Source organism: Lotus japonicus, chromosome 3, assembly GCF_012489685.1.
Source record: "Lotus japonicus ecotype B-129 chromosome 3, LjGifu_v1.2".
NCBI classification, from domain to species: Eukaryota; Viridiplantae; Streptophyta; class Magnoliopsida; order Fabales; family Fabaceae; genus Lotus; species Lotus japonicus.
In genome coordinates this window covers 52,427,504-52,452,729 of record NC_080043.1, presented here as the reverse complement: position 1 = coordinate 52,452,729, position 25,226 = coordinate 52,427,504, and the positions used below count along the sequence as shown (strand labels likewise).

Below are 25,226 nucleotides of genomic sequence, written 5' to 3'. Positions count from 1 at the left end.
CAGTAAACCCGTAGGTCTGCCATTTCGGTCTGCTACAAGAGACGTCTACAAACGCTCTTTCACGGCATTCCGGGTCTTATGACCATTTTGGAAACCGACGAGGTCCAGAGTACGTCTTGTGTTAATACCTCATTAATGTTGCATGTATGCAAAATGATTAGTCAAACAACGTCTCCGTCCTCACTCGACACGTCGCCACGTGTTCTAGGGAAGTTAAAGTCTCTAAAAGCTTACCCTAAGGTAAAGTCGATTCTGCGACCAAAAGACACACTTCATAACGACACATAGCTGCTCCAACAGCACCACAACAAACGCTGCTCCAACAGCACAATAACAAACGCTGCTCCAACAGCACAACAACAAACTCAACACTTGGATCCGACGACACTCCTCGTTTTTCCAAAACTATGATTTGACTTCCAATGCCTTCCTTCGAGGTTGTTATCATTACTTAAAGATTTTGAGGTTATTTAAGGTCTTATGAATTTTCTTTATAAAATAGATTCCATTTTGTCTTATCGCAAGTCTTATACATTTTCAGGATCTCCCAATCCCAAGTCGCTTCCAGAGGATGTCTCGATCCACTAAACAAAATTAAGGCCCGAACCTCGTTCGTCCTATCAAACTTTCTCGAAACTCTCAAAATAAAATCGGCATGACCTGCCCGCTATTCTCACCATTCAGAATCTCAGATTCCAGTACAGAGCATATTTAAATCATCACAATCAACAACATGTCATATATCAATAAATCGCATCATAAACACTTAGCACTTAGCATATAAAGCATGCACCACACATCCTAGATTACCCACATAGCACATAGCATGTAAGACAATCTCAAAAACATTCAGTAGATGAATCATCTACATTGTCAGCCGAAGTCTCAGAAAACATTTTCCAATCACACACAATTCCAGTGCATAAACAGTAAACAATGTCGAAACATCGACCCTAAGCATTAACTAGAGATTATGTGAGAAGCCCTCACCTGAAAGTTCTCCAGAATGATCAACTAGTGCTTCCTCGCTCTCAAAGTGTTGGTCCTCGGGGAAATCCTCAAAAGCACCTTTACAATAAAATCACAGAATACTATCAGAATCTATCGGAAACTAAGCTATCGATACTTACTAAGGTTACTCGAAGTAATCTATACCCTAAGGTACGATAAACTAGCGCGAAAGACAAGTTTTCGGAAAAGGAAATTTTCCTCCTCCCCCCTATAGGGCTCGGCCACTTTTGGTAACTGTGGGGTTCGATTTTTCTTCGATCAAACTTGGTTCCTATGCTTTCATTAGCCGTAACTAAGGGTATTCTGAGCTCGGAAAAATTATCGGATCAAAAACTGTCGCAGGGGTATTTTGGTCATGATTTTTAACTTAGGATTTTCAAAACTGAAATCCCAAAAACCAAATTTTGCAGGGACGTCACCAACGACGTTTATGACAACTAATCCTACTAGCACTAAGCTAAGGCGATAGTTTTCAGCCTAAAGGTTGAAGCTTTACACCAAAAACTCCAAAAATGGGTATTTTAGGTTCAAATTGATTCCGGCGGAATTCCGGCGACATAACGGAAAATCTAACCCGGCAGAAGTGATCTTGGGCACATATAGAAGAGGTTTAGAATCAGAAATGAAAGATTCAGGATAGTTTTGCAAAAACCCATAAACTATCCGCTCAGAAAACTCTACAGAAAAGCTATGGAAAAAGCGATCAGAGGTAAGGATTAGCGACTATACCTCGAAGCCTTGAAGTAGCAACTGATTGATCGACGATCAAGCAAGAAATGAACAAAAGCTCTTCTTCCTTCTTCCTCTTAGCAAATTCGCAGGTTTTGGAGAGAAATGGTGGAAATTTGTGATATTTTCTCATTTCTTGACTATATATAGAGGTTGGCAAAACGCGGTAAAATGAAAGTTTCGCGAATCTGATTTTTCCGGCTTCATTCTCCATGAATTCTAAGATAGGTTTTGGCGAAAGAATTCCAAAACTAAAATGAGGTCTCCTTATATTTTAGGTGACTAATGCAAAGTCGGTGTAAAACTATTTTACCCGATAAGTTACTTTTTGCATCGAATGTCGGAATGGAAAACTTCCTTCTGAAGAAAGATTGAAATCATCAAGAGAAATGGGTGTACGCGTGTAGAATCTTCATTTGAAGCTCTGAATAGAAAAAGTCTTCATTGAAGGTTGATTCTAGGGTTTTGAAAAACCAGGGATTCGGTTTCGGCAAACTTCCGATGATTGGAATCGGACGTTCGTAGATCCTAGAGTTTCGCCTCGAAATGATTGTGATATATGGAAAAAGAGAAGTTCTAATATTTCTCTAAAGATTTTTGGACTAAATTCCTACAGTGTTCCAAAGCTGGAAGTTTGTTGGAAATTATATTCCTATAGTGTTCCAAAGCTGGAACATAGTTTTGTTTCCTAAGGTTCTTGTCCTAGGTTTTAAATGCGAATATTAGTCGTGCTATTACTTAAATCGACTTCGATACAATCCTCAGACTTTTCCTGAACTTTCTCCTTCACATATTTATTTCATTTGGTAAACTCTAGTTCAGGTTTCCCTTCACGATACATCAACCCTAATCGTGAATAAGACTTTATTCACTTAGCATAAGCTTAAAAACTCGGGCCTTACACACAGGGAACAGAGGCGTGTTTAGCTCTTTCACGTAGCAAACATAATGAATTTTACAGCTTACAGGAGAAGACGTGTTTGGCACAACCGTTAAGTGAAAAAAACAGATTCCAGTTGTGTTCAATTTCAAGTTCACGTGAAAATAATAATGTTTTTATTCATACTTCGCCAAACCAAATTGCGAGGCATAACCCAGGTACAGACCTGATATCTTTTCCAGTTCACCTTCTTCGTTCATCAGAGGGTTTGCAAAAACGTTCTTTGCTCTTAACGTGAGAATAATCCCCTACCTTGACGTCGCCAACTGTGGTAATTTCGCCAAACACAAATTCTTCTGAGAAGAGTTCTCAACGGGGGTGTCCAAAAGGTAGTAAGAACAAATAGAAACCATTACTTGTTGATTTCTTAAAGCCAGTTTCGGGGGAAGACGGAGTGACGGCACGGGCGCAACGAACGTGGTTGGTTGGGAAGCAGTTGGGTTTGAGGCCGCAAGGAAGAGAGGCACTGATGCTTGGAGGCTCAAAATCAACAGAATAACCCCAATTTAAGTTGACATGTCGGGTCCCTGGTTTACTTCAAATGTTTGTGGTTTGGGCGGTTCAACGATAAGGGAGGCAATGAAAAAAGCTATTTTACATTGGAAACATGAGCTTTTGTTGTTACAGGAGACAAAATTAAATGAGCAGCGGCAGCAGACACTGGATTCATGGACTCAAGGCTTGTAGATGCGACATGTTGAGGTTCATTCTGTGGGGGCAGTAGGAGATTGATGACCCCAGTTTAGTAGTGTTTTTAGGGTCATTTCGTTGTGGGTTTTGAGTCTTTTTGTTGAGTCTCATGTAGTGTTTCATGCATTCTCATGCATTTTTATCTTTATTAGTCCTTTTGCATTGCTTTGGTAATTTCATAGTTTTATAAGGTCTTTAATGGTATTTTAGTAGAGTTTAGGGGTCTAGTTTAATTCCTAGTTCATTTTATACCTTTGTTCCTAGTCTTTCTATGCAAGCAATCAGGTTGTAACAGCTGAAGGAAGAAGGCCAAGGGGTTTAAAGGCTTGATGGAGGCATTAAAGTGTGTTAAAGTTGAAGTTTAAGAGGTTTTCAGGCGAGCTGGGGCGCTCAAGCGCTCCACATGGGCGCCTGAGCGCCAGGTTGGCAGATACTTTTTGTGCCAGGATTTGGTGCTGGCGCTTGAGCGCCCGACACACCAGTAAACTCGTCAATTTTGCCTATAAATAGGATTTTTGTCATTTCTCTTGAAACCTTTTGTCATTTTACCATATTTCAATAAGTTAAAAGAGAGGGTTTGAGTTCTGGAGCTTGAGGAACTTTTTCTAGGCCTTATGTTCCAGGTTTTATCTTCATCTTCTTGTATGGATTCCATAGCCATGCTTGGCTAAAAACCCCTTTGTTTTGGGTTCTTTGTAAGACTTTGGATGTTTTAGCTTTTAATTCCTTTCCTATTCGTAATGTTCTGAGTAAACCCTTGAATCTCACTTCTATGCTTAATCTTTCAAGCTTGAATGCATGCTAGCTTCTTACTTTTCTATAATCATAATGATAGTTTATTATAGAATTGGGACTTGTTGTGAGATTACTCCTTCTATACTTGCTGCTAGGAATAGAGGAAGAGTTGAGGTTGGTTGGCCTGAATTGTATGCTTATTGCTTCTATCAAATGCTTTGGTTAGCAAGGAATTGAACCTATCTTTTGGTTAGAATGGGTTTTCTTTACGAGGCATCGATGGATGACTGTCTAGGCTAGAACTTCAAGGAGAGACTCATGATTTATTGGATAGGAAGGTTTGCTAAAACTGAATTAGTTGAACAAGAACCCAAGGCAATCTCATTTCTGAATTTCGATCACTTTACTACTTGTTCATTTATCTATTACATAATCAAAGAAACAACCAATCTTAAAAACTGAATTTTACTCGCTTTTTAACCTTGAACTTGACTCTTAAACTGAATTCACATTCCAATTCCCTGTGGTTCGATAATTTAAAACCCGGAGATATCTGTGCACTTGCAGATTGACCAACAAGTTTTTGGCGCCGTTGCCGGGGAGTTGTTTTGCGATTTTTGGTTTAAGTTTTAAGTTTTTGGTCTTGCTTTAAGTTTTTAACTTGTCTAGAATTGGTGCTACTAATCTTCCTCTGTTGACTGTCGTTCGCATGTTGCTTTCAAGAGAAGCACCACCATGGGTGGCCGCATGACAGAGGAGGAGGTGCAAGCCCACATTGAGGCAAGGATCCAAGAGGGTATTACCCTCCGTTTGCGTGAACAAGAAGTTGAGAATGCCAACCGGACTCTTCGGGAACTAACTTCGGGGTCTATGAGCTTTGACTATCCCGGAAGTATTGTCATCCCCGAAGGAGTTGGGAACTTTGAGTTGAGACCGGCATTCATCAACATGGTGAGCCAAAGCCAATATGGTGGAGGTTCCTCGGAAGATCGTCATGCTCATATGGAGAAGTTCATCCGGAATTGCAACACTTATCGTGTGGTGAATGTTCCTTCAGAAGCAATCCGGTTGAGCCTATTTCCCTTATCTTTGAAGGACGTAGCAGAGGAATGGCTAAATTCACAACCTCAAGGGAGTCTCACTACTTGGAAAGACCTTGCAGAAAAATTCACAACGAGGTTCTTCCCGAGGTCTCTTTTGAGGAAGTTGAAGAATGATATCATGACCTTCGCACAATCCACGGATGAAAATCTTTATGAGGCTTGGGAGCACTTTAAGAAGATTTTGAGGAAATGTCCTCAACACAATCTCACCTAAGCAGAATGTGTGGCGAAGTTCTATGATGGTTTACTATACTCATCAAGGTTTGGCTTGGACGCGGCCTCGAATGGGGAGTTTGACGCTCTGCCCTCACAAGCGGGGTATGATTTGATAGAGAAGATGGCGGTGAGGGCCATGAACTCCGAGAATGAACGCCAAATCCGAAGATGTTCTTTTGAAGTTGAAGCTTATGACAAGATCATGGCCTCCAACAAACAACTCTCCGAGGAAATGGCGGTAATCCGAAAACATATAGAGGAGACCAAGTCAAGTGGAGCCAAGATAACTTGCATGGAGTGTGAGTTTTGTGGTGGGTCTCATGCTAGTAACCAGTGTACTCTTAATGATGGTGATGGTGAGACCAAAGCATCAATGCATGGAGGAGGAGTCCAAACCACAGAACAAGATCCTTTTGTCCAGCCGCAAATTGTTGCAAAGGCGGTTGGCAAGAGGAGTCTAGAGGAGCTGATCGAGAGATTCATTGATCATTCAGCAAGTAATTACAAGAGCCACGAGTTGGCTATAAAGAGCTTGGAGAGTCAATTGGGGCAGCTAGCGAAGCAAATGTCCGAAAATCACCAAGGTAAGTTCTCTTCCGAAACTTTGGCTTTAACTGAGCAAGAAAATACTGTTGTTGTTTCTACTAGGAGTGGAAGAGTGTTACATGAGCCAGAGAAAAAAATTGAGGGAGAGAAAAATGAGGAAGCTGAGGTAGAGAGAGATGAGGGTGTTATGGAGGAAAGAGCTAGAGAGCCCACTAGGACTAGGATTGTTAACACTCATATCCCTGAACTCCGCAAGATTCCATTTCCTAAGGCTTTGGTGAAGAAAAATCTGGATAAACAATTTTCTAAGTTCTTGGAAGTTTTCAAAAAGCTCCATATTAACATTCCTTTCTCCGAAGCCTTAGAGCAAATGCCAATCTATGATCAGTTCATGAAAGACATTCTCAGCAAGAGAAGGAAGTTGAGTGAGGTTGATGAAACTATCTTGATGACCGAAGAGTGTAGTGCCATTTTGCAAAGAAAGATGCCTAAAAAAAGGAGACATCCCAGGAGCTTTACTATTCCGGTACAGATAGAGGGGTTAACTGTGGTAGAAGCCTTGTGTGATTTAGGAGCGAGTATCAATTTGTTGCCGCTCAGTATGTTCAAAAGGTTGAACTTAGGTGAGGTTACCCCAACTATGATTTCTTTGCAAATGGCGGACAGATCTTTAAAAACCCCTTACGAGATCATTGAGGATGTTGTGGTTAAGGTGGATAAGTTTGTTTTCCCAGTGGATTTTGTCATTCTTGACATAGAAGAGGACTCAAAAGTCCCTCTCATATTGGGGAGACCATTCTTAGCCACTGGTGAGGCTGAAATTAAAGTGGCCAAGGGAACTCTAACTTTGAGAGTGGGTGAAGATGAGGTCCTCTTTAATATCCTTGACTTCTTAAAACACCGAGCGGATGATGAAGTTTTTCGGTGTGAAGTGGTTGATGAGCTTGTGTGTGAAGAGTTTGTTAGGATATCTATTAAGGACCCCTTGGAAACAACAATCATGGAGGGGCTAGAAATAAAGGACAAAAATCTTGAGAGTGAACTTGACTCCTTGTACCCTGAGGTGAATGCTACTCTATCTCAATTAGAATCTGTCTCATCTCTTGCCACCAAAAGCATTTGGAAAGAAGAATTAATTAGGGATGAGGAGATTCCAATTGATGAGAAGAGTGAGCTCAAGCCACTCCCTTCCTCTCTCAAATATGCTTATCTTGAGGAAGGTGAGAATAAACCTGTTATTTTGAGTAGTGCTCTCACATCTTTAGAAGAGGAGAAACTCAGAGTTTTGAGGGATCACAAGTCAGCTTTGGGTTGGACTATTGATGATATCAAAGGTATTAGTCCTGCGATATGCATGCATAAAATTTTGTTGGAAGAAAATTACAAACCGATAGCCCAACCTCAAAGAAGACTTAACCCTTCCATGAAGGATGTGGTGAGGAAAGAGATAATTAAATTGCTTGATGCAGGTGTGATTTATCCAATTTCGGATAGTGAATGGGTAAGTCCCGTTCAAGTGGTTCCCAAGAAAGGAGGCATCACAGTGGTTGCCAATGAGAATAATGAGTTGATTCCCACTTGTCAAGTGACGAAGTGGAGGGTTTGTATTGATTATCGAAGGTTGAATTCAGTAACTAGGAAGGACTATTTTCCTTTACCTTTCATAGATCAAATGCTTGATAAGTTGGCAGGGCATCAATACTATTGTTTTATTGATGGTTACTCCGGGTACAACCAAATTTGTGTTGCTCCGGAAGACCAAGAGAAGACGGCATTCACTTGCCCTTACGGCGTGTTTGCTTACAAGAGAATGCCATTTGGGCTTTGCAATGCCCCAGCCACTTTCCAAAGGTGCATGTTTGCTATTTTCTCTGACTTGATAGAGACTTGCATTGAGATTTTTATGGACGACTTCTCTGTTTTTGGTCCAAATTTTGATGCTTGTCTAGGGAATCTAGCTTTGGTGTTGAAGAGAAGTCAAGAGACCAACTTGGTCTTGAATTGGGAGAAGTGCCATTTCATGGTTAGGGATGGCATAGTTCTTGGACACAAGGTGTCCGAAAAAGGGATTGAGGTTGATAGAGCTAAGATTGAAGTCATTGAAAAGCTCCCTCCCCCAACTAATGTCAAGGGTATTAGGAGTTTCCTTGGGCATGCTGGATTTTATAGGCGGTTTATTAAAGACTTTTCCAAATTAGCTAAGCCTATGACCAATTTGCTTGAGAAGGAAGCACCTTTTACTTTTGATGAGAATTGCTTGAAAACTTTTGAGTCTATTAAAGAAAGTTTGGTGACAGCCCCTGTTATTGTTGCTCCGGATTGGTCTCTACCATTTGAGATCATGTGTGATGCTAGTGATTTAGCTTTAGGGGCTGTCTTGTGTCAAAAGAAAGAAAGAGTGTTGTACGTGATATACTATGCGAGTAGAGTTTTGAATGAGGCCAAAGGAACTACACTACAACTGAAAAAGAGTTGTTGGGTGTAGTCTTTGCTTGTGAGAAGTTTAGGCCTAACATTTTGGGTTTTAAAGTTACTGTTCATACTGACCATGCTGCTTTGAGACATTTGTTTGCTAAACAGGACTCTAAGCCGAGGTTGATTCGATGGGTCTTACTCCTTCAAGAGTTCGACCTTGAGATCATTGACCGAAGAGGCAAGGACAATGGAGTAGCAGACCATTTGTCGAGATTGGAAGGTGGGGCATGCAACCCAATAACTATTCAAGAGGAGTTCCCGGATGAGAAACTCCTAGCTGTTTCCACCGAGAAATCCCTACCCTGGTATGTGCATTTTGCTAATTACCGTGTTGCTGGACTTATTCCCCATGACTTGACCTGGCAGCAGAAGAAGAGATTCCTGCATGATGCGAAATCTTACCTCTGGGAGGATCCTTATCTTTTTAAAATTTGCTCTGATGGAGTCATAAGAAGGTGCATCCCAGAGGTTGATTTCAAGAAGATTCTTTGGCATTGCCATGGATCAAGTTATGGTGGACATTTTAGTGGGGAGAGGACCGCTGCTAAGGTCCTCCAAAGTGGTTTCTATTGGCCTACTCTGCATAAGGATAGTAGAGCTTTTGTTGAGAGTTGTGATAGGTGTCAGCGGACTGGTAACATCTCAAGGAGAAATGAGATGCCCCTAAAAAATATTTTGGAAATTGAGTTGTTTGATGTTTGGGGCATCGATTTCATGGGACCCTTCCCACTTTCTTTTGGTTGTCAGTATATTCTGGTGGTTGTTGACCATGTTTCTAAGTGGGTTGAAGCCGCTGCACTCTCAACAAATGACTCTAAAGTGGTGGTTTCTTTTCTGAAAAAGAACATTTTCACTAGGTTTGGTGTTCCTAGAGCGATTATAAGTGATGGGGGTACCCATTTTCGAGTCTCTCTTGGAAAAATATGGTGTTAAGCATAAAGTGTCTACCCCCTATCACCCTCAAACTAGTGGGCAAGTTGAGATTTCTAATCGGGAGTTGAAACGTATTCTTGAAAAAGTGGTAGATTCTTCTAGAAGGGATTGGTCAAGGAAACTTGACGATGCCTTATGGGCTTACCGAACCGCTTTTAAAACTCCGATTGGTACCTCTCCTTTCCACCTAGTTTTTGGGAAAGCGTGTCACTTACCGGTGGAATTAGAACACAAGGCCTATTGAGCCATAAGGAAATTGAATTTTGATTGGAAAGTTGCTAGCGAAAAGAGACTCTTGCAATTGAATGAACCTTAGGTTGAGCCATAAGGAAATTGAAATCTGCATGTTGGTTGTTGTGTTTTTGCAGGGAATGGGAGCCTGAAGTTCAAAAAAAAAAAAAGCGGTTCCGAGGCCTCAGTTTTGTTTGGTAAGAGAGGTTACCCCTACTCTCTACGCAAAGTTCATGCATTTTAGCATATTTTTCCTTTCTAGAGTTTTGCATATTGAGTCTTTTGTGTCTGGGTTGTTATTTCCCTATACTTTAATGGCATGCTTCTGAGTTTCGCTCTCTCACATGATGCTTGTTTTGAACATGTTTTTAAGAGGATACTTTGTGCTGTTTTTGGGGGAGTGTTTGTATGATGGGAAAGAGAGGATGAGACTTCGATCTTCTAAGTGTTGTCTTGAGGATAGAGTTGATGTGAGTTCACAAGGGTCCATCTTTGACCCTTCACTATAAAATTTCCCTGGAGGATTCTGACTCACTCGTACTTCTTGGTTCTGTATTGATTTCACTCTTTGTATGCTTTGTGATACTTGCACAATTCTTGAGACCTGTAGGTTTTTGAGCTTCAGAGTTTGTTGGCTTGAACATTTGTCCCTAGTTGTCCCTTTTGAGCCTATTGAAGATTTATTTGTTAGCTAAATGATTGGGATGGATGATAGGTTGGATTTTGGGGAGTGATGGTCCTTAAATTGTTTTGGAGCTAAATAAAGTTTGAAATTGTCTCTTGCCCCATGTGAAAAAAAAAAGAAAAAAAGACTCCTAATCAAGTTGGAGTTGCAAAAAGAAAAAAATAGAAGAAAAGAAAGTTGAAAAAGAGGGGTCAAGAGACTTGTGCAAAAAAATGTTTGTTGTTGAAAGCTCCGGGGGGATACTAATAGGACCACACTCAATATGTTTTGAAGCCTAGTCTTCCTTAGGGACCGACCACCTTGTACTTCACCAAGCCACACATTTCACCCCTTGTGAAGTCTCTTTGAATTTGTGCATGTTTGATCTTTGTTGCTTTTGAGTGAATGAAATCCAGAACCTATGAACTGCTTGTGTGCTCAGTGCACTAAATGTATATCTCATCCTAGGAATTTTAGATCTATATGTTTCTCATAATGGACTCTAAACTCTTCTTTGTCTGAAAGTGGCATAAAGTGGATTGTTGTGTCTTTCTTTTGGAACCAGCTGTAGTTTCAATATCCCCCGGTTTTTGTGATCAGTATTCTGTTGAGAGCACTTGTTTTGGGAGCATTTCTTGCGCTTGAGGGCAAGCGAGTTATTCTTTATGCTCGAGGGCGAGCTGTTGTTGAGTATAGTGGTGTGATGACCTCAATTTAGTAGTGTTTTTAGGGTCATTTCGTTGTGGGTTTTGAGTCTTTTTGTTGAGTCTCATGTAGTGTTTCATGCATTCTCATGCATTTTTATCTTTATTAGTCCTTTTGCATTGCTTTGGTAATTTCATAGTTTTATAAGGTCTTTAATGGTATTTTAGTAGAGTTTAGGGGTCTAGTTTAATTCCTAGTTCATTTTATACTTTTGTGCAATTTAACCTTTGAGTTTCTTGGTTTTGTTCCTAGTCTTTCTATGCAAGCAATCAGGTTGTAACAGCTGAAGGAAGAAGGCCAAGGGGTTTAAAGGCTTGATGGAGGCATTAAAGTGTGTTAAAGTTGAAGTTTAAGAGGTTTTCAGGCGAGCTGGGGCGCTCAAGCGCTCCACATGAGCGCCTGAGCGCCAGGTTGGCAGATACTTTTTGTGCCAGGATGTGGTGCTGGCGCTTGAGCGTCCGGCACTGGCGCTTCAGCGCCCGGCACACCAGTAAACTCGTCCATTTTGCCTATAAATAGGATTTTTGTCATTTCTCTTGAAACCTTTTGTCATTTTACCATATTTCAATAAGTTAGAAGAGAGGGTTTGAGTTCTGGAGCTTGAGGAACTTTTTCTAGGCCTTATGGTCCAGCTTTTATCTTCATCTTCTTGTATGGATTCCATAGCCATGCTTAGCTTTTAATTCCTATCCTATTCGTAATGTTCTGAGTAAACCCTTGAATCTCACTTCTATGCTTAATCTTTCAAGCTTGAATGCATGCTAGCTTCTTACTTTTCTATAATCATAACGATAGTTTGTTATAGAATTGGGACTTGTTGTGAGATTACTCCTTCTATACTTGCTGCTAGGAATAGAGGAAGAGTTGGGGTTGGTTGGCCTGAATTGTATGCTTATTGCTTCTATCAAATGCTTAGGTTATCAAGGAATTGAACCTATCTTTTGGTTAGAAAGGTTTTTCTTTAGGAGGCATCGATAGATGACTATCTAGGCTAGAACTTCAAGGAGAGACTCAGGATTTATTGGATAGGAAGGTTTGCTAAAACTGAATTAGTTGAACAAGAACCCAAGGCAATCTCATTTCTGAATTTCGATCACTTTACTACTTGTTCATTTATCTGTTACATAATCAATGAAATAACCAATCTTAAAAACTGAATTTTACTCGCTTTTTAACCTTGAACTTGACTCTTAAACTGAATTCACATTCCAATTCCCTGTGGTTCGATAATTTAAAACCCGGAGATATCTGTGCACTTGCAGATTGACCAAAAGAGATCTTATGTGTTTGTGGCGAGAGAGTTCGATACACGTGTTGATAGTGGTTCCTGATACATGGTTTATTTTGTTCATTGTGAAACTTCCTAATTTTGATCAAATTGTGTTGGTGGGTAATATCAACAGGCCACACTTGACGACAGAGCGTCGTATCTGTTTTGATGCTTTGAGTGCTCACGTATTGAGCCATGGAGGGCTGGTATTCCTTGGTGGTGATTTTAATGCGGTTTTGCTAGGTTCGGAACGAGCTCCAGGTAGGGTGTTGGATGCGGGTGAAGAAGATTTTCAGCATTTGTGTAGGACAACAACTTTACATATTTGCCATTAATTAATGGGAAATTTACTTGGTACAATGGTCGCAATGATGGTCTGTGAAGCCTCAGGATCGTTGAGGATGAGGTGATTCTGACTTTCTCGAATATTACTTAATATGTGTTTGACTGGAATGTATCAGATCATAGGGCTGTGGGCTTGATGTTTGGAGTTCCTGATGCTGGTCCTAAATCTTTTTACTATTTTAATTATTGGGTTGATGAGCATGGGTTTAACGACTTGGTTGAAACCTGGCGGAGGTCTACAGTCTATCAAGGTTGGTCGGGCTATGTTCTACAATAAAAACTAAAAGGGTCTAGGGGGAAAATAAGAGAGTGGCATAAGGGGAGAAGGGCGTGGGGAGCAGAAAAAATTATACAATTAGAGAGGAGATTGCAAGAGGTGATGGGTGCGTTAGAGAGCTAGGGGCGACGGAGGTTTTGACTAAAGAAAGGAAGGAAGTGTTAGAGGCTTTGTGGCGAGCATATCGTGAGGAGGAAAGGGTTTGGCATCAGAAGTCGAGGGTGCGTTGGTTGAAAGAGGGGGATAGAAATACCAAGTACTTCCATATCGAGTTTGTAAGGCGCGCACTGTACAGAAAAATATCACACAAATTAAATATGAGGGCAGATTGCTAACGACTCTAGATGATATTAAAAATGCCATGCGGAATCACTTTCAGGATTTTTTTCGGGTGACAGATGTATCGATGCCACGATTTCACAATGTCAAATTAAAAAAGCTGACAATTGTAGACAATCACTTATTGGAAGCAGCTTTTTCACTTGAAGATATTTGGGAAGCAGTGAAAAAATTTGATGGAATAAAGCACCAGGCCCAGATGGTTTTAGCTTGGATTTTTTTAAAAATTATGGAATCTCATGAAGGATGATTTGCTGAATTTATTCAATGATTTCTACCGTACGGGACGCAAGTTGTCGAGAAAGCCGGGAGTAGAGATAAGCATCAGCAACCTAAAGAAGAAAAAAAACTTAAGTTAAAAACATGGCAAGAAATGGAGGGTGGAATGACTAAGTTAAAGGGAGTGCGGATTTTACGAACTAAGGTTTCTTCAAAGTCGGAGTCATCTTCTCCCTTTTTTTCCCCTGGACCAGCTCTTGACCTTTTCTGGCCACTAACCTTAGTGGCTAAGCTCTGAGAGTCCACTTCATTAAGGGTTTCGACAGAATGAGGTTTGTTGTTCCTTTGTCTTGGATTGTCTAAATTTTAGCTAAGTGGTTCTGTGGCAAATTGTGGGACTCGATGTTGTAGCATCTTGGCTGTCACATATGTCCCTGTGGGCCTGCTGTTTTTGATTAAGTTTTGTATCTCAGAAGCGTTGGGTTGATCAAGTGGTTAACAAGCTAGGGTTTGTTATAAGGCTTCTGCGCTGCATGATGGATTTATTAAGTGTGATTAAATTGATTCCAACAGATTGGATCTAACGGCTGTTTGTGGAAGGTTTATCTTTTGTTCAAATCTTAGTAATAAGAGATTTGTTGCTGGTTTAATAAGATAGACTTCCTATTTATGTTATGGACTCTTTGTTGCTGAAGCCCATGGAAGACAAGGCCTGAGGAACTACTATATGTGAAGACCAAGATCTAGCTGATAGGTCACGTTTTTTAGCAGATAAGAAATTAGGGTTTTTCTTGTGAGTTCAGACTGTGTTCTTGTGTGTAACTATCTTAGCAGCTTTCACTGATTCTTGTTAGGCTGAGAGTAGTTTGTGTAACCGTTTGATCGTGTGATCTGTCTTCATTGTGTTTGTAAGGGATTAATCACTGGGGCAGTGATTGGGTGAGAAAGTGAGAGGGGCTCTCATACTTAGGGGGAGGACTAAGTAATAAGACACTACAGAAAAATGGGAAAAGGGCTATGAATAGGGGCTATTCATCTAAGACCTTGTGTACTTGATTATCTGACGTAGTGGATTATCTTTCTCGGGCTGAAGCCCTCCAGACGTAGGTGGTTTTGCACCGAACTGGGTTAACAATCCTTTGTGTTTGGTTGCTGTTATTTTTACATTTTGTCAAAGTTGTTTTCTGATTATAATATGTTGTACAAGATGTCTTAGACATCGTGTAAAACATTTGTCCTTACGTGTGCCAGAATTTCAATTGGCATCACAGCAGGCATTCTGGTATTATGAACAACAGCAAGGAAGGAGGGTCTATCAACAGGCCACCCATTTTGGATGAAACCAACTATGATTACTGGAAGGCTTGTATGGTTGCATTTCTCAAATCCATTGATAGCAAAACTTGGAAGGCAATTGTCAAAGGTTGGAAACATCCAGTGAAGGCTGACAAGGAGGGAACCTCAACAACTGAACTGAAACCTGAGGAGGAGTGGAACAAGGAAGAAGATGGGGAAGCTCTAGGCAACTCCAAGGCACGAAATGCTATTTGTTATGGAGTCGACAAGAATATGTTCCGGCTTATCAACACCTGCATTGTAGCAAAAGATGCTTGGGAAATTCTCAAGGTAGCACATGAAGGTACATCCAGAGTACGCATGTCCAGACTTCAGTTGCTTACCACTCAGTTTGAGAATCTGAGAATGAAGGAAGATGAGACTATCTCTGACTTTCATTTGCGAGTACGTGATTTGGCAAATGCATCATTTGCTCTTGGTGAACAAATGTCTGAAGAGAAGCTTGCGAGGAAGATCCTGAGATCACTGCCTAAGAAATATGACATGAAGGTTACTGCGATTGAAGAAGCCCAAGATATTAGCAGTATTAAGGTGGATGAACTTATTGGATCTCTGCAGACTTTTGAAATGTCTATCAATGAGAGATCTGACAAGAAAAACAAGAGTATAGCGTTTGTGTCAAATACTGAAGATGATGACCAAAGTGAGAAAGATGTTGATGAGAATATTGCTGAAGCTATAGCTTTACTTGGGAAGAAATTTAACAAAGTCATGAGGAAGTTTGATAGGAGATCAAAATCCAACACTTCAGATAAGCGTTTTGATACTGCTAAAAATTCTGTTAATTCTCGCAGGGGCAAGGAAGAAGACAAGACTAGCAAAGGCAAGGGGATCCAGTGTCATGAGTGTGGCTTTGGGCACATCAAGGCAGAATGTTCAACCTATCTGAAGAAGCAAAGCAAAGGAATGGTAGCAACATGGTCTGATGATGATTCTGAAGAAGAAGATGAAACTCAAGTACTAGGATTTACAGTGAAATGCAGTTCAGAAAATGGATCCAGTGATGATGATATCTCTGAGGAAAAGCTTGCTGAAACATATAGGTTGATGTTCAACAAATGGGAAGAGGCATGCAGTCATGGCAAGAAACTGGAATTGACTGTAGTTGCTCTGGAAGCTGACAAGAAGATACTGAAAGACATGAACAAGAGTCTTCAAGAGGAGATCTCTGTGCTGAAATCAAGAGATGAAGAAATGATCAAGTCTGTACAAATGTTGAACAAGGGCAGTGATGTGCTAGACCAAATACTGGAGACTGGAAAAATGGCTAAAGATATTAAAGGAATTGGTTATGGTCTGGAACCCACATTAGAAGAAGGTAGCAAATCTGAGCACAAGTTCGTTCCCTCGGAGAAAAGAACATAATTCAAGGTGACCAACCAGATGTTCCAACAAGGTGTCAAACATGTGTACCTTATACCTTATGTGTATCCTCAAGTGAGGAGTGGGAGAAACTATAGCTGGAGATGTCACCATTGTGGTAGAATTGGGCATATAAGGCCCTACTGTTACAAATTATTTGGGTTTCCCAGACCAAGTAATAGATATTATGTGAACTATCAGCAAGATCAACGGAGACAAGAGTGGAAACCGAAAGGAGGTGTACATGCTCTCATTGTTCATACTTCTCTCAGGGTATCCTCAAAAGAAGACTCGTATTTTGATAGTGGATGCTCTAGACATATGATTGGGTAAAGAATCTTCTTGACAAAGTCAAACCTCGTACTACCAGCTATGTAACTTTTGGGGATGGTGCTAAAGGGAAAATCAAAGGATCAGGAAAATTGGTAAACTATGGGTCACCTGGGCTAGATGATGTTCTGCTAGTGGAAGGGCTAACTGCAAATCTGATAAGTATAAGTCAATTATGTGATCAAGATCTTGACGTGTCTTTCAACAAAACTGCTTGTAGGGTCACTGACAGCAATGGTGAAGTGGTTATTAGAGGAACTCGTTCAAAGGACAAATCTTACATGTGGATATCACAAGACAAAGCAATGTCTTCAAAGTGCTTATCAACAGTTAAGGAGGAGGTTATGCTATGGCATCAAAAACTGGGTCATCTAAATCCCAAAGGCATGAAGATGATCATTTCAACTGAGGCCATCAGAGGACTGCCCAAACTGAAGATAAAAGAAGGCAGTATATGTGTTGAGTGTTAGGTTGACAAACAAACTAAGGCATCACATAAGAAACTTCAGCAAGTTCCTACATCCATAACTCTTGAATTATTACACATGGATCTTATGGGTCCAATGCAAGTGGAGAGCCTAGGAGGAAAAAGGTATGCATTTGTTTGTGTTGATGACTTTTCTAGATACACTTGGGTTAATTTTATTGCAAAGAAATCAGACACCTTCAGTGTATTTAAAGATTTGTGCCAGCAAGTTCAAAGGGAGAAAGGTCATGGTATTGTGAGGATTCGTAGTGATCATGGGAAAGAGTTTGAAAATGGCAAGTTCTCTGAATATTGCTCAGATGAAGGTATTAATCATGAATTCTCAGCTCCCATCACACCTCAACAAAATGGGGTGGTTGAAAGAAAGAATAGAACCATTCAAGAATCTGCAAGAGTCATGTTGATTGCAAAGAAGTTACCATTACATTTCTGGGCTAAAGCCATGAGTACTGCATGCTACATTCATAATAGGGTAACTATTCGTTCAAGCACCTCCTCCACCCTTTATGAGTTATGGAAAGGAAAGAAGCCAACAGTGAGTTATTTTCATGTATTTGGAAGTAAGTGCTATATTCTGGCAGATAGAGAGCCAAGGAGAAAGCTTGATCCTAAAAGGGATGAAGGCATCTTTCTTGGATATTCAACCAACAACAGAGCCTACAGGGTCTATAACAATAGATCCAAAACTATGATGGAGTCAATAAATGTGGTGATAGATGATAGCCTAGGAGAGTTGAAAAATATTGAAGAGGATGAAGATGATGCACCTCTCCAGTCAGATGATAGTAATCCAAATGTGTCAGACATCAGGTCAAACAATGAGGCTGAAGACAGTACTGAGAATCTGAATTCAGGGAATAGAATACCATCCATTAGGATTAAGAAGATTCAGCCCAAGGAGAACATCATTGGAGACTTGTATGAGGGGGTTACCACTAGATCAAGAGAAGTTATTGCAAATAGTTGTTTCACTTACAAGATTGAACCCAAAAATATCAAAGAAGCTCTTGCTGATGAATTCTGGATAAATGCAATGCAAGATGAACTGGGTCAATTCAAGAGAAATGAAGTGTGGGAACTGGTGCCAAGGCCAGAAGGCGTGAATGTGATTGGTACAAAGTGGATTTACAGGAATAAATCTGATGAACATGCGGTGGTGACTACGAACCAAGCACGCTTGGTGGCTCAAGGATATACACAAATAGAAGGGGTAGACTTTGATGAAACATTTGCTCCAGTTGCTCGCTTGGAGTCCATCAGATTACTACTAGGAGTTGCTTGTTTGTTTAAATTCAGATTATTTCAAATGGATGTGAAAAGTGCTTTTCTGAATGGATATCTAAATGAGGAAGTGTTTGTTGAACAACCAAAAGGGTTTATTGATCCATATTTCCCAGAACATGTCTACAGATTGAAAAAGGCTTTGTATGGTCTGAAACAAGCACCAAGGGCTTGGTATGAAAGGCTCACAGATTTTCTGGTTGGAAATGAGTATGATAAAGGAGGAATTGACAAAACTCTGTTTGTAAAGAAGGACAAAGGCAATTCTGATAGCCCAGATCTAAGTTGATGATATACTGTTTGGAGGGATGTCTGACCAGATGGTAGATCATTTTGTGGAACAAATGAAGTCAGAATTAGAAATGAGTGTAGTGGGAGAGTTAAACTACTTTCTGGGTCTACAAGTAAAACAAATGGAAGATACAATGTTCGTATCTCAGAGTAAGTATGCCAAAGAATTGGTAAAGAAGTTTGGCTTAGAAGGTGCTTCACACAAAAAGACACCAGCTGCAACTCATGTTAAGCTTACTAAGGATGAACAAGGGGTTGATGTGGACAAAAGTCTGTACAAAAGCATGATAGGAAGTCTCCTTTATCTCACAGCAAGTAGGCCTGACATAGCATTTGCTGTAGAAGTATGTGCCAGATATCAAGCCTCACCTAAGAGCAGTCATCTAATTCAAGTTAAGCAGATCATTAAATACATCAGTGGTACTAGTGAGTATGGGATTCTGTATTCTCACACTACTAATTTTTCCTTGGCTGGGTATTGTGATGCTGATTGGGCTGGAAATGCTGATGACAGAAAAGGCACCTCTGGAGGTTGCTTCTTTCTGGGAAATAATCTCATATCATGGTTTAGCAAGAAACAGAATTGTGCGTCATTATCAACGGCTGAAGCTGAGTATATAGCAGCAGGAAGTGGGTGCACTCAATTGATCTGGATGAAACAGATGCTCAAAGAGTACAACATCTTGCAAGACATCATGACACTTTATTGTGATAATCTGAGTGCCATCAACATCTCAAAGAATCCTATTCAACATAGTAGGACTAAACACATTGATATCCGTCATCATTTCATCAGGGAACTGGTTGAAGAAAAGGTCATCTTAATTGAACATGTGGATACTGAGGCACAACTGGCAGATATTTTCACTAAGGCTTTAGATGCTGTGAAATTTGAGAAATTAAGGAGTGAATTGGGGGTGTGTTTGTCAACAGAGTTATAGAAGTTAATGACCTGTCTGAGTGGTAACGACTATAATCCACTCTATTTAATCTTCATAAACCGTGCAGAGGAACCACTCACACTTTTCTTGAAACCTCCTCCAATCGCTCGTGCTCAAGAGAATCGTGTACTTAAAATTTCTCTCCGGCCTAAATCCAAAATTAGCAATTTTCACTTTTCATTTCAAGTCTCGATCATCATGTCTCAGGAATCTAGAAAGCAAAGCGCCCCTGGTCTTGTTCCCGTGAAGAATGCTCATGGTGTTAGATTTCTTGGTTTGAAATCTCCTTCCTCTAACTCTGCCAGGGTTACTCGCTCTTCCTCTGGAATTGCTGCTCAATCATCTTCCCTAGGACACTCACCCACTCCTAAGGAGATGTGAACCAAGCAAGTTGTGACAAAGAAGAAGACTCTCCGTGTCTCTCCAACCCTGGAAAATTCTCCAATCACTGAGTCTGATACTGAAAATGTGGCTGACAATCTTTGATCCAGACATTGTGCATGCAGAAGATTCGCTTGATCTTTCCAGTGCAAGGGTTTCTGAGCCTCAGGCTGAATCAAATGTAGAGAAATCCATTTCTTTGTCTGAAGATTCTGCAGATGTTCAAGATGATGTTCCTACTGTGAAGAAATCAGTAGTCAAGCCTGTTTCTGCCAAAGCACCTCCGGAAACTTCTTCCAGGAAAGGGAAAGAACATGTAATCATTGATTCTGATGGCGATACTTCTGATGATGTTGATGTGACTGTGAAAAATATAGCAAGCAGGTTGAGGAAGAAGAAACAAACAACGTCGGTCAAGTCATCTACAAGGACTCCTAACGGTTCCAAAGCTGCTGGCTCTGTAAGGAAAAGAAAAGGAGAGCCAACCAGTAAAGGAAAAGGGTTGAGTGATCCAAGCAAGAAGAGGAAGCATGTCTCTGACAGTGAGTCAGATCAAGATGCTGAACCAACTATGCCTGACATCTCTACACTGCCAGGAAGAGAGTTAAGGGTAAACGAGTTCCCCTGAATGTTGCTGATGTCCCTTTGGACAATGTTTCTTTCCACTATGCAGATAATGCTCAGAGATGGAAGTTTGTCTCTCATAGACGCATTGCCATAGAGAGGGAGTTGAGTGAGGAGGCCTTGGAATTTAAGGAGATCATTGATCTCCTTGGTAAAGCTGAGTTGATGAAGACAGTCAAAGGCATTGGAAGGTGTTATGAGAAACTTGTGAGGGAATTTACTGTCAACATCCCCTCTAACTGTGATGATGAAGGTTCTGCAGAGTTCCATAAGGTATTCGTGAGGGGAAAGTGTGTGCATTTTTCTCCAGCTGTGATCAATGAATTTATGGAAAGGTCTACAACAGCTGTGGTTGAGGGGGAGTCTGATCTCAATGAGATTGCTAGTGTTATCTCTGGCAAGCCAGTGATGCAGTGGCCCAAAAAGGGTTTGTTACCTTCTGGGAAGTTAACTGCCAAATTTGCTGTCTATAGCAAGATTGGTGCTGCAAATTGGCTGGCAACAAATCATACTTCTAGCATTACTCCACCTCTGGCCAAGTTAATCTTCTGGATAGGTACTAGAGCTAAGATGGATTTTGGACAGCATGTATTTGAGCAGACCTCCAAACATGCTTGTTCCTATGCTGTGAAATTGCCAATCATGTTTCCTTGTCTCATTACTGAGTTGATTCTTCAGCAACATCCTAGCATCTTGCAGGCTGATGAAGCTCCCAGTAAGAAAGGGCTGCCTCTGAATTTTGACTATAGACTATTTGCTGGGACACATGTCCCAGACATTGTGATGAATGCTCCCAAGGATGGTCCTGGTGCTAGTGGAACCAAGGGAGTGGCTGGTACTGGCAAAGATGACATCTTGGCCGAACTGAAGGAAATTTCCAAGACTCTTCAAGCCACCATTCAAGCTAGCAAGGTCAGAAAGCATAATGTGGATCAGCTCAACAAAATGCTTGATGCAACAGTTGATGATGAGGTGAGTGATCATGCTGATGATAAGGATGAAGAGGTAGCTGCTGAGGATGCGGATGCAGACTTTGATGCGGAGGATGATGATGAGGCTATTTCAGATGGTGACAATGTGGAAGAGGAAGGAGGAGATCCTACTGATGCTGATTCAACTTCTGAAAGCACTTCTAAGTAGGTTGTTCTGTTTTCTCCTAGTTTGTTCTGTTTGGTTGTATTTTGTCTGCCATTGGGTTGTTTCATTTGACTACTGGGTTGTAATAATTCTGTACTACTAGCTATGACACACTCTGCTGGTTTTTCTAGTCTGCTTCTATGGAACTTGGTTGTTTTTCTACTGTCCTTTGCCAAATTCTGCTAATAAGGGGGAGTACTATGTAATGTGATATGTGTTTGTGTGTCTGCTGCTGCTTGGTAGTTGGTAGGACTGATATGTATGTGATTTGGTTGTTTGGTAGCTGATAGGTTACTATTGTGTTCTGTGGAATGTGGTATGAGATTCTTTGTGTTACTGCTAAGCATTGGCTTAGTTGGAGCATTGCAGTTGATGTGATGGGCATGTAGCTGCTGAAAATAGCTATGATGCTGGGAGGTGTTTTGTGTGCTGCATGTTATTCAAGTTGCTTTGCATTAATTAATGTAGCATGTTGTTATTAGCTAAAATTTAACAAAGGGGGAGATTGTTGTTCCTTTGTCTTGGATTGTCTAAATTTTAGCTAAGTAGTTCTGTGGCAAATTGTGGGACTCGATGTTGGCTGTCACATATGTCCCTGTGGGCCTGCTGTGTCTGATTAAGTGTTGTATCTCAGAAGTGTTTGATTGATCAAGTGGTTAACAAGCTAAGGTTTGTTATAAGGCTTCTGCGCGCTGCATGATGGATTTATTAAGTGTGATTAAATTGATTCCAGCAGATTGGATCTAACGGCTGTTTGTCGAAGGTTTATCTTTTGTTAAAATCATAGTAATAAGAGATTTGTTGCTGGTTTAATAAGATAGACTTCCTATTTATGTTATGGACTCTTTGTTGCTCAAGCCCATGGAAGACAAGGCCTGAGGAACTACTATATGTGAAGACGAAGACCTAGCTGATAAGTCACGTTTTTAGCAGATAAGAAATTAGGGTTTTTCTTGTTAGTTCAGACGTGTTCTTGTGTGTAACTCTCTTAGCAGCTTTCACTGAATCTTGTTAGGCTGAGAGTAGTTTGAGTAACTGTTTGATCGTGTGATCTGTCTTCATTGTGTTTGTAAGGGATCAATCACTGGGCCAGTGATTGTGTGAGAAAGTGAGAGGGGCTGAGACTTAGGGGGAGGACTAAGTAATAAGACATTATAGAAATATGGAAACATGGGCTGAAATGAAACGAATCATGAGAAAAAGATATGTCCCTTCAAGCCATGCTAGGGATGTAAAATTTAAACTTCAAAAACTTACCCAAGGCAGCAAGAGTGTTGAGGAGTATTACAAAGAACTTGAGGTGCTTATGTTGCAAGCCAATCTTGAGGAGGATGAAGAGGTAACCATGATTCAATTTATTAATGGTTTATCTAATGATGTTATAGATATTGTATAACTTCAGGAATATGTAGACATGGAGGAATTGCTGCACAAGGCCACTAAAGTTGAGCAACAACTCAAAAGGAAAGGGCTTGTAAGGAAGAGTTCTACCAATTCCAATTCATCTTGGAGAGACAGAATGAAGAATGAAGGGCCGAGCACCCTTAGCAAACCAGCCACCAAACCACAAGCTTCAGCTTCTTCAAAATCTCTTGAAAAACCATCCAAAAAGGGCAAAGAGGTCAAGTGCTTCAAATGCCAAGGTATGGGACATTATGCTTATGAATGTGCCTCCAAAAAGACCATGATTCTTAAGGATGATGGAGACTACACCAGTGAGTCCGAAGGAGAACAAAGTGAAGAAGTAGAGGAGGCAGCCATGAATGGTGAACTGTTGATGATCCGAAGGATGCTTAGTAGCCAACAAAAGTGTAAGACCCGGATTTTCGGAACAAGTTAATTTCCGACTCACGCGTAGAATCAGTGTAAACGTGACAGGAGTTTGTTGTTTGAGAAAGATCAATGAAGAAGAAAGTTCAGGAATTGCTTGAGGTATGTTGCGTCGTCGCTGTAGGAATTAGTGCGAGTTGTCTGCACACCTGCCTTATGGCGAGCGTGTCCAGAATAGGCTATTTCGCTCTTAAAGCAACGTTTTGAGTGAGATTTCGAACTCTCGGAAAATTTAAAGATTCTCTTTATTTTTCCATCGACCAGCGTTTCATTTCGGAACTCTGGACTGTACGCACGATAGGTTTCACTTTTCGGATGTCCGCCGACGCTAATTTCTTTGCTTCGAAACCCTATTTTCGAGCAATGGATGAAGACTTTTTCTATTCGGGACTTCTAAAGAAGATTCCGTCCGTGTTGCCAGACTTGTTTCGACGTTTCCAAACTTTCTTCAGTTGGAAGTTTTGTCGTTTGAGCATCACAGCAAAAAGTAGTTTTTCGGGGCAGATTAACCGACACCGCTTTTGAGTTTTTCGATATCGTATTTCCCAAATCCTAGATATTTGTTTTGAGTTCTGGAATTCTGACGCCAGAATCTCTCTTATAATTTCTCGGTGATCGTGCTGCAAAAATCGGAATCGCGAAATTTTCATTTTCCCGCGATTTCGCCCGCCTATAAATAGGCGAAAAAGCAAAATCCTCTTCATTTTGCACCATTGAGGCCGCGGTTTGTAGAGAGAGAGGGAGAGGAGAGATTTTCGCGAAACCTTGACCAATCTTCGTGCAGTTCGTCCCTACTTCTAGGTATCAAGGTAACTAACACGATTCCTACCTCTGATTGTTGTTTCTGTTGCGTTTCTGAAGCCGTTTCTGTGCTCTAAGTTTTGAGCTTTTTCTAAAATTGTCCGATTTCTCTGATTTCTCGCTTGGGTTATGTTCCTTATGTTCCCCTGAGTCTAAAACCTCTGTCAGTAAACTCTGATTGCGATTCATTTGTCCAGGATCTGAAAAATTGACTCAAAACTCTTTTTGTCTCACATTTCGAAACTTTATTGTCGTAAAGCTATAATCTGACTTCGTGCCTTTAGGATTTGTTGTCACGGATGTCATGAGGATCGTTACTGTCAAATCTGTTTTCAGAACTGATAACTTTGAAGTTTTGAGCCTTTATTTTGGACCAAAATGCCCCTGCGTAGTCGTATTTCGACCCGATTGTCCGAAAATTGTTCCGACAGTTTCTTTGCCTTAGTTTTACCCTAAAACTACCTTGTAAACTGATTTGATCGAAGAAAAAGAGCCGAAGCTCTTTTCTCCTTATGGCCGTGGGCTATTTCCTAAGGGGGGGGAGTTTTTCGTTTTCGAAAAACTTGTCTTTTCGTACCTGATTGTCCTATTCTGAAGCTTTAATGCTTTGTCTATCGTTTATGTATTGTTTTGCGATCGAACTAATCGATTTTGTTTGGATTCTGCTTTGTTTTTCTCCGAGGTTCAGTTGAGGGAACTTTGGAAGACTCAGAGCAATTGTTTGAGGAGAACTTTGTTTGCGAAGCTGGAACAGCTCGAGGTTAGGGCAACTTACATATATTAGCTATGACTGCATGATAGGCGTCGATAAATTCGACTTATGCTTTGTCTGATGTTGTTTATGATGTTGAGTTGATGTTATGATGCTTTTCCATAACTTGTGATGTTGTGCTTTTGTTGGATTGAGCGTTTTGACGCAATTTCGGAGTGGAGATTCATTGATCTGGTGATCTTTGATATTTCGGGTTGGATGAACA

The 25,226-nt window shown here is 40.7% G+C and overlaps 2 protein-coding genes and 1 non-coding gene across 3 annotated transcripts; 2 read left to right on the top strand and 1 right to left on the bottom strand.

The window, feature by feature from the left end:
- Positions 1-5,308: 5,308 nt before the first annotated feature.
- LOC130709631 (small nucleolar RNA R71) lies at positions 5,309-5,415 on the bottom strand. Its single transcript, XR_009010110.1, has one exon. It is a non-coding gene; the product is annotated as a small nucleolar RNA R71 (small nucleolar RNA).
- Positions 5,416-14,715: 9,300 nt separating this feature from the next.
- On the top strand, positions 14,716-16,946 carry LOC130744299 (uncharacterized). Its single transcript, XM_057596487.1, has 3 exons — positions 14,716-16,121; positions 16,317-16,419; positions 16,482-16,946. The coding sequence occupies exons 1-3, from the start codon at positions 14,716-14,718 to the stop codon at positions 16,944-16,946; spliced, it is 1,974 nt and encodes a 657-aa protein (XP_057452470.1).
- A 2,996-nt stretch (positions 16,947-19,942) lies between these two features.
- LOC130744298 (uncharacterized) lies at positions 19,943-21,621 on the top strand. The gene is made up of 2 exons (XM_057596486.1): positions 19,943-20,399; positions 20,531-21,621. The coding sequence occupies exons 1-2, from the start codon at positions 19,943-19,945 to the stop codon at positions 21,619-21,621; spliced, it is 1,548 nt and encodes a 515-aa protein (XP_057452469.1).
- The last annotated feature ends 3,605 nt before the right edge of the window (positions 21,622-25,226 follow it).

Bases quoted from the DNA above. Each gene is read 5' to 3' on its own strand.
- LOC130744299 (XM_057596487.1), top strand. From the start codon at position 14,716: ATGAACAACAGCAAGGAAGGAGGGTCTATCAACAGGCCACCCATTTTG. The intron at 16,122-16,316 runs GTTCGTTCCCTC...TGGGTTTCCCAG, and splicing joins GGTAGCAAATCTGAGCACAA to ACCAAGTAATAGATATTATG. The intron at 16,420-16,481 runs GTATCCTCAAAA...GATTGGGTAAAG, and splicing joins TTGTTCATACTTCTCTCAGG to AATCTTCTTGACAAAGTCAA.
- LOC130744298 (XM_057596486.1), top strand. From the start codon at position 19,943: ATGTGGCTGACAATCTTTGATCCAGACATTGTGCATGCAGAAGATTCG. The intron at 20,400-20,530 runs GTGAGTCAGATC...TCCACTATGCAG, and splicing joins GAGGAAGCATGTCTCTGACA to ATAATGCTCAGAGATGGAAG.